Source organism: Trachymyrmex septentrionalis, unplaced genomic scaffold (genome assembly GCF_001594115.1).
Source record: "Trachymyrmex septentrionalis isolate Tsep2-gDNA-1 unplaced genomic scaffold, Tsep1.0 scaffold131, whole genome shotgun sequence".
Lineage (NCBI taxonomy): Eukaryota > Metazoa > Arthropoda > Insecta > Hymenoptera > Formicidae > Trachymyrmex > Trachymyrmex septentrionalis.
This window is the reverse complement of record NW_017304450.1, coordinates 2,090,910-2,099,878: the sequence shown is the minus strand read 5'-3', so window position 1 is coordinate 2,099,878 and position 8,969 is coordinate 2,090,910. Positions and strand designations below refer to the sequence as shown.

General features: G+C 36.7%; 1 protein-coding gene across 3 annotated transcripts in view; it reads left to right on the top strand.

Moving 5' to 3' along the window:
* The window catches only part of LOC108757071 (transcription factor AP-2-epsilon), a 252,631-nt gene that overhangs the window by 11,002 nt on the left and 232,660 nt on the right, over positions 1–8,969 (top strand). For 2 of the 3 annotated variants that reach the window (XM_018501385.1, XM_018501386.1), the window contains exon 2: positions 2,690–2,881. In XM_018501385.1, coding sequence (XP_018356887.1) covers positions 2,846–2,881 — 36 coding nt within the window. In that variant the 5' untranslated portion in view covers positions 2,690–2,845. The remainder of the gene's footprint in view (positions 1–2,689; positions 2,882–8,969) is intronic. The other variant, XM_018501387.1, reaches the window with a different exon arrangement.

The window sequence follows — 8,969 nt, the reverse complement described above, 5'->3', positions numbered from 1 at the left end:
TCTTTCAAAGTCTCTTTCAAACGTGAAGTCCTTGGAGCAGTCGCGAAGACTCAATAAAATATGGCTCTGTGTTGTAGTAAAAAAAAAATTCCCCTATTAATTAGATACATTCTGCAATCTAATGATTCTATCAAAGCAAGTTCAACTCGGCAAACGTTCGTTGGATTTTAGGCACTTTAAGGCACACATCGTGACACTGTCTTAATTTGTGTTGAATTCTTGAGTCGAGTTTGAAAAAGAGAAAAGAAGAGATCGGAAAAGAGAAAAAAAAGTCCTCCTTTCGTTTGCGTGCAAATGTCGTGAGTTATACATTTGGGATTACGTAGGCAGTACGATCTTAATTCTCGAAAGTCCGATTGACGGATTAAATTTCTTTTGTTTAGCAAACGTGTGCCGCATAGCGTTATAAACGTTGCGCTTTGTTTTTGAAAAATTTCTATCGTAAATTCGCGCGAGTGTGAAAACCTTTGAGAATAGAAAGATTACCGTTAAACTGTAAAAAAAGAAATGAGGGGAATGATGATAAAAAAGAATGATGTATTATTTTTATTGCAAGTATGACGCAGTGACGTGTATAATTACGATACATTTTCCAATTTGTAGTGTTAAACTTTTTAGCAACTTTTTATACATGACATTGCAAATTTGTGCGTGTGTTGTTTCTTTCGTCTTCTTTCATTAAAATAAAGTGAATAAAAGCATAAATATAAGAGAAACGTTTCGAGTGCGAGAAAAATCTTATAATACATCATTCACGCAGAATGATTCTTAAGAAAAAAAAAATGAATAAACAGTTTCTTCACTTCGGGGATGCTGCAAGTTTTTAGATTCAATAGATTCAGACGCCATTGTGCATGGAAGGGATAAATAATATTCTCTTTTGATGTAACGTGAAGTTAATCGTTTGATTTTGATTGTAAACGTCTAATTTAATTGAAGTCTGCGAAAGGACGGTACGCAAGTCGGATGTAACAATAAATAATACAGAGGGGCTGCAATTTGTTGGTCAGATTGGCTCGTTCGTTGCATGGAACTCTGATACTAAATGATAAAGTCAACGGTGTCGTCGATATTTGATCATTGTTTGATTTAAATACGAAAGGAAGGAGGAAGGAAGATACTCTGTGCAAAGTGCCGTGAGGATTCTGTGGTTGGAACAGTACCATACAGGAATATGTTATATTTCCTGCATTTAAATTGAATAATGACATCCTTTGATTCGCACGGATTTGCATAAATCACGGATATATTGAAAGATGTGTGGTGTTATTATATGTATTTTAATTTTGAAAGCGAGAACCGGGTGTAATTGCGTCCAATAACTCTTTATGAGTATAAAGTTGATGAGAAAGAGAGAGATTTCAGTAATAAATTATTCTCTAAAGTTTCACTACTATTATTGACAAGATTCATCGAGCGATTGAAATAACGTTCATTCAAATATATCAATTTTTCCGTCCAATATAAATCTTTTTATATAATTGAACGGTTATGGTTTTTTTATTAGCTTATACATATATACTTTTTATTTATATATTTATATATATTTCTCTGCATCCGAATTGAAGCAATGTAATTTTTATTGCGTTTACAACACTGAAACTATTCTGAAATTGTTGTTGCTTCGTTTGAAAATTGTACAACAGGAAGAAAAAAGCTAAACATTACGTGATTTTTTTTCTTACAATTGTTGTTAGCATTATTATACAAGTATTCTTAATTACACATAAATCTATATTTACAGGAAAGTAAATCTTTAAACACTGTTGTGATAAACTTAAACGAGGTACCGTGAGTTGATGTTGAGCATTTCCACGAAGTGTTTGATTGTACTCATTGTAAACATCTCTTGCGAACTGCAGATATTTATACTTGTAGACATTTCATAGCAATAGCGAAAAAGAAGCTAGAGCTATAATCTCCGCTTGTCGAGCGTCTTGGGATATCTTCTCGTTTTGTGAAAGTGTTTGCAATTAAAAAGCGGTCGTGCCACCTCGGGGAGCCGTATTTAACTTTGCTTAACTAAGTTCCCGATCCGTTGACGTGACGCCCCAGGGATTCCGGCTGACGAAAGTAATTCGCATTTTTGTTACTCATCGCAGGAAATTTTCGCCAAATCTTATATAATACTCGATATCCCCTCCTTCATACATGGCTGCCATAGAAAAAAGTATACGAAAATATCTTAAATTTTTTTTAGGAATATATTTTCCTGTGCACAGATTTGTTAAATCCAATTAGTTCTCATCTCCAAATAACGTTTTTCTATAATTAAAACATAGTAATAGGCAGATAAATAATTTTTTTCTAATTAAATAATTTAATGATTCAATAATTTTCCTTTGTGTGATTAAAAACGCAGTAATGGTAGACGAATGAAATAGATTAAAAAATTATTTTACGAAAGCAGATGTGTTTAAATTTACTTTATTAATATTTTTTGAATACCTATAGAAGAAAGCGATTATATTTCCATTTCGCTAAATTGTAATAATATCTTTTTGACATATGAATTCAACTTTAAATTCATTCATCTGCTTATCTTCGAATAAATTCGTCTTCGCATTTCATTTTCATTTTATTTTATCATTCGAGACGTTTTTTATTTGATTAAATATTTATATTCTCAAAAACTCTTTGATATCCTATATTTATATCCCAAACGCTTTGACATCTTTTTTTTTTCCAGTACAGCTCGCTTCTTCACGGAGCTGCCAACGAAAGATGCCGCCTGCCGATCATCTCGGAACGTGAATGACAAGCTGGATATTGGTAGCGTGCCAATCGGCGAGGAGTTTCCGGGTATTTCACAAATTTTTCAATCACGGAGGACACTAACAACAACATGTCTTACCTCGCTCTGGACTCCAACGCTTGGCAGGTAAGTGTTATATCTGTCATGCGAATGCTTTATATTTATGTCTGCTTTTCACGCTGGAATGAACGTTGGCGTTTAGTCAAATTGCAGTTCTGCGAGGTTTAGAAGTATACTGCTAGAAATATACGACTATTATATATTTTCTTTACGTACAATCAACGAATAGTTAACGGTAATTTCTGCCAATTTTTGAGTGCTATTTTACTTGTGGAATGTTAAATTACTTCTATCGCAAAGTACATATTCCAGACTCCACTCGTCTTTAAGACGTTTTTAGAGCCAATATTTATAGTCCGTTTTTATCTACTTTAAATAATGTCTTGAGATTCTAATACGATTCTATAATTAATTTATACATTTTGAAATTGTACTTAAAACAGTTTTAAATATAAGAACTGACTACGAATATCGATCTAAGATGTTCTGATTTTGGACACGATGCTGTCTGTTCTGGGATTTTCGATAACCAATAAAATAATTTTAATTAATAAGATTTTTCTATAATCTTGTTAATTAATTCACTTTTTATTGAAAAGTAATGTTTTTTTTTACAAATTAAATTCTTCCTACATCGTGATGTGTCGCACATATTTAATTTGCGAGAACTATAGCCGAGAGATACTATCTTAAAATGTGATTCTAAATTTCAAAGAGAAATTCTCTCTCTCTCTCTCTCTCTTTCTCTCTCTCTCTGTCTCTGTCTTCTACCATAACATTTTTATGACGAGGAAATAAACGTTCTACGTATTTTGTACCTAAATGGAAGACGTGGAAAAAAATTTGTATTTTAAAGTAGATATTATATATATATATACGTACTCTGGATTTATAAACCTATTCCGAAGTATGATAAATTTGCAGATATTTTCTCGCGTAATTGAATTTTAGCTTCGGACGCGAAAACGCTTTACACATTATTTAGGATATCTTCCTCAGTAAATTCTAATATGACCGTAAGAATAGCGGAATGTATATATCTCTATACGTGTAATTTTCGCGACAGCGCAGCGGCGCGGATGGAAATATTGAATTTGAAGCTCGCGTTACCTTAGCCGAGGTATCAAGACACGTCGCCGCAGTAAACACATTATCCTCGTGAATATATCCTGGATATCCAAGCTCCCTGCTGCTGTATGTGACATGAATATTTATATGCGGCACAGAGAGAGAAAGCTACATCATCGCGCATGAACATTTCATTCTCCCGCTCGCGGAAGCTGCGCTCTCTCATTATTTTATTATTCGAATATGTAATTCTAACGAGGCGTCTGCGGACGAAAATTGTTTAACTGAAAAATTCGTCCGATTGGTGAGCATCGATAAACGGTTTGCTTTGTATCCGCACCCGAATCACAGACTGACCAAACAAAAATTAAAACGCCATATTTTCGCAATTGCAAAATTTATAAAATTTATAAAAAAACGTTTATAATACATGTAACTTATATGTATATTAATTAAACGGCAGGCATGCATTGCATGCGATACGCTTGATTACGAGAAAGACAAAGGTATTCGTCCAAAGTTATTCATTCTGCAAAATTGTTGTATCTCGCGCACGCAAAAGAACAATTTTGCTAAAGTATCTAAAAATTTAAAAAACGTAGATACGGACCTGAAAATAATTTTGTTGGACCATCAAAACAATTACGTAGAAAACTCAAGCATGATGAACAACGTCGTAAAAAGTTTTCACACTCTAGCAACCAGCTCGAGCGTAATTATTTTGACAATCCAATCAAATTATTATATACTTCCAGATTTGTGTCTACCTAAATTTTTCGATATTTCAGGAAAAACCGTGTATCCTTTCCGTGTATACGCATAAAAAGTTAGGCTCTTTCTCTTAACATTCCGTCGGATTATCGAAAAAGCGTATTAGAATACCGCGTTAGCAATCGATTGGACTTCCTGCATACCTTAACAGCCTTAACCACTTCCGCGTACGAGCGGCCGGGGCCGTAAAACGGCCGGCAGCGATGCGCGAGCTAAACAGGGCCTATTTACCGCGAGGCGTTTCTGATAATCGTAGATCATCGAGGACAGATCAATCTTCTTCCGCGATCGTGCGGCGATCAGGGCGCGGGCCCACCCCGTTCGTAAACCAGCCAACCAGACGTCAGATACAGATCGCGCGGGAGATCCCTGCCATCCCTCTCTCCTCGCTGGCTAATTCTCCCCTTCGTAGACGCAGTCGTTACCGACGCAAATTAGCGACGACCGATTCTGACCGGTACTGACGTTTCACATGCGATGCGTGGAACGAGTTTACGCGATTACGCGCGCGCGTACCGTGCTGGAAGAATGCGATGCCGTTGGGTTAAGTAATGTGCGCACGCGATCGCGATGTATCTTGGATAAAAAGACGACCCTGAAGCGAGATAGAAGAGAAGGGCTTTACATCCAACGGGCCTCCACGGGTCCTTGTGGTCTACAATGTCGTCTTATCTAGGGAGGGGTATTCATAAATGCGGGATTCTCTATGTACACATGCGGTTCTTACGTATGTGTTTATCAATACGTTAATAGCTATTGAGAGGATACGATTTATAGGATACGACGAGGGAGAATTATTCTCTCATTTCACTCGCAATCGGTAAACTATAACTATTTGAAGCAGAGTTTTCTATCCTTTGCGTGTAATTGTTTGTGGCGCATGACGCGTTGTTTGATTTATTTCTTGTTGCTTAACAATTCGTAACAGTTTACTACATTTAATGTTTCGAAGCAGATATCGTTTGTACATTTGTTTCGCCTTCCTTGCGTCTTTTGAGCCTCTTCCTCTTCTTATAAATTTTCTAGAAGTTTCTAAAATATCGGCACAAAAAGTACGATTTTGCTGAAGTGAAAATTGAACTAGCAATAAGTAAAATAATATCCAAAGTAGTGAAATTAACATTTGAAGCATATATTAATGACGTTATGTTTTCTCGATTAATACGATTAAACTATAAGGAGCAATACTTTGTGTTCAAGCATGATGAGCAATGCTGCAAAAAGTTTTGACACTCTAGCGATCAGTTTGAGCATCTTAATAATAATTATTATGACGATACAGTAAAATTATCTTTTAGAGTATATAACTTTTAAATATTTCAACAAAATCGTCTCCTTTTATGTGTGCGAAATAGTAATTTGTACGTTGCTTTTCTCGTAGTCCGATCGGATTACAAAAAACCATGGCATGAGTCATTAATATATGTTTCGAATGTAAATTTTACTACTTCGGATGTTGTTACGTTATGGGATTACGTTACGGTGAGATGCATATGCCATAATTGGCGTATACAAAACGATAGAAAAAAAAAAATCGTGAACAAATGACGAGGAGACCGGCGAAAAAAAATCTTTGATCGGATAAAAAAAGTCGATGTATCGTCGTTGCGTTTTGGACACGGTATGGCGCGCATCGGTTTCTCCCCTTCACGGCGGTCACGGAAATCACATAGTAACAGCAGGAAATGTAAGTCCTCATGGAGCACGGCGGATAGCGGAAACACATTTAGGTAGTAGCCCCGTATTGAATTATGTTGTTAGGCGAGTTCTCGCTAGCTGTGCCTACGTTGTCTGAAAGGCAATCCCGCAGCGGTCGACTAGTTCTTGTTCTCTCAACCGTACCTTCCACCGCTTTAATTTGCTCCACTGATAACTAGTGCCTCAAGAGTCTTCTCGATCTTCAATTATTTATTCAAGTCTTGAGATTGCGTTTAACGTGCCCGGGATGTTACGTTTCGATCGGAAAAGAATATAAGCCACACGCGAAGATCAGTTACATTCTTGCACTTTTTGCACTTTGCGCTAATGAACTTTGTTATATACAAATTCTTACCGTTTTCTTTGAAAATTATACTACTCCATCTTTTCAATAATGCCGTATAAAATATCATATTAAAAATATCGTATTTATTATATATGTATATTTATACATGCTTGAGATAATTTCATACAGTAAAAAAAAAAAAAAAAAAAACAACAATCTTTATGATTGAATTATATCAATTTCGACGCGGATTAGCGTGGACGCAGTATAAAAATATTGTTGAAATGGTGATTTGTACATGCAGGCCACCATGCTAGGTTAACAACCACTGGCCAAACAGAGGGAAAATGCCATTTCTTTTCTATAAAAATAATTATTGCACTGAAATTCAGTTTTGTCGTTTTTGTTTACACACGGAAATACGGGTTTTGACAAAACAAAATACATCAAAATGCTGCTTCATTGGGAACAAGTTCTGTCGTTCAGTAAAACTGCCGGGTATTGAAAACAGCGTCGTAGCCGAAAAATACGGGACGATAATAATACGTGGCAATAGGAATTATAGGAAGGGAGTCGTGAAAATGCGGGGAACGTGGCCGGGATGAGTGACGAGTATTTGCACATTTTCCAATAAAGTATGGATCTGGTCACGTGGCAGAGTCGAGTGGCGAGTTGTGTCTTTGTGGCTGGAATAACAAGGGTGTGGTACCCGCCACGCAGAAGAGAGTTAATACTTTGCTCTCACGTGCCATCTTTGCCGAAGATCACTCTCGTGTCTTTCACGCCCTTGTTATTTTCTTCCTCTTTTTTCGCAAATCTTGTCCGTGAATGTACGCATTGACGGGAGAAACCACGTCCCGCGAGTAATGTGCTTCGCGATATTTCGTTGTACGCACGCGTGTTCTGTGTCGGACGGTAAATCGTAAATGTCGTACGGTTAGATAAAACCTTATTCACTGTTTACGCAACGATTTTACGAGATATTGTCTTACAATTAAGTGTACTTCTGTTGTGTTTGTGTTTATGAAAATGAAATTCCTGGGAACAAAGATTCATCAGGAATAATGTTGAAAATGTAGCTTACAGATCTTTCCGTTTGTAAATCTCTAATAATTTTTTTTTAACAAATTACACGATTTAAAATAAATTTTAAGTAAAACTTGACTTACAACAATTGTAGACAAGAAATACTGCTAGTCGATAATCGTTAGATTCTTATCTCGTTAGATTTTTGGCTAAACGAGAATTATATACATTCCTTTCATCCTTACACTTTTATTCAGAATATCGATTCCAATCGCTCTTGACCAGTTCGTCTCCCCTGATAAATGTCACCGGGTTTGACTGACTTAAATCGTTCCATCTCGTCGCCCCCGCGTCGCTTGATTTGCCGTACCGAAAAGAAAACATTTTTCCGGGGTATCAACGCGCATCGGTTTTGTTCTCAGTGTAACCGAGCGTTACGTTCAATATACTCGAGTTATTTGCCGCTTTATCTCCGCTTAATGCGTGATTCACTATTTTGCATAGCGGGAACAGTTGGTGGCTACATCAAAAACCCACCGGCACTTCAAAGTTCGTAGAATCGAGCGCGGCCTCGTTGACGACGGAGGGTAGAGCTTCGTTTGTCCCCACCCCCCCCCACCCCCCTCTCCCTCCCTCTCCTGTGACAATAGGCAGAGCAGGGGAAGAAAGAAGAAGGGTGAACGAAAAATAAATGATACCTGAATTAGCGTAATCGTATGATGGTTTTGCGAGGGAGATACGCGAGGGGGACGGCAAATTGTGTTTCGATTTCATTTCGCGACGGAGACGACCGTCATCATAGAGAATGGAGAAATCGTTGTAAGGAAGAAGAACGAACGAGATCGATCGCGTGCGGTCGAAGTATTATTTATACTCGATCAATGAATGGGACCGTTTTCTTTCAAATGACGTTACGCTCTGCTATTTTGCTCATGCGTGTATAATGTTGATATTTAATGCTAATCGCAAATCGACGTTATCACCGCGTCGAGGAAACTATATTATTTAGCTTGAAATATATTTATGATAATATTCTCGTTAACACGTAGCAGCTATAAAATATTTATCTTGAAAAGTAAGGATTAATCAATAATGTGGTTAATGTATCATGTTCCCAACAAACATGAATTATAGCGTTCGCAATAATAACTCCTCTATTATAAAATCAGGTCTCTCTCTCTCTCTCTCTCTCTCTCTCTCTCTCTCTCTGATTTTACGTTATCAAATATAAATTAAAAATGATTTTCAAATCAATTATTTCGTTTTGCACAGAGAACTTTGCGAAAGCGGTTATTGTAAACTGGG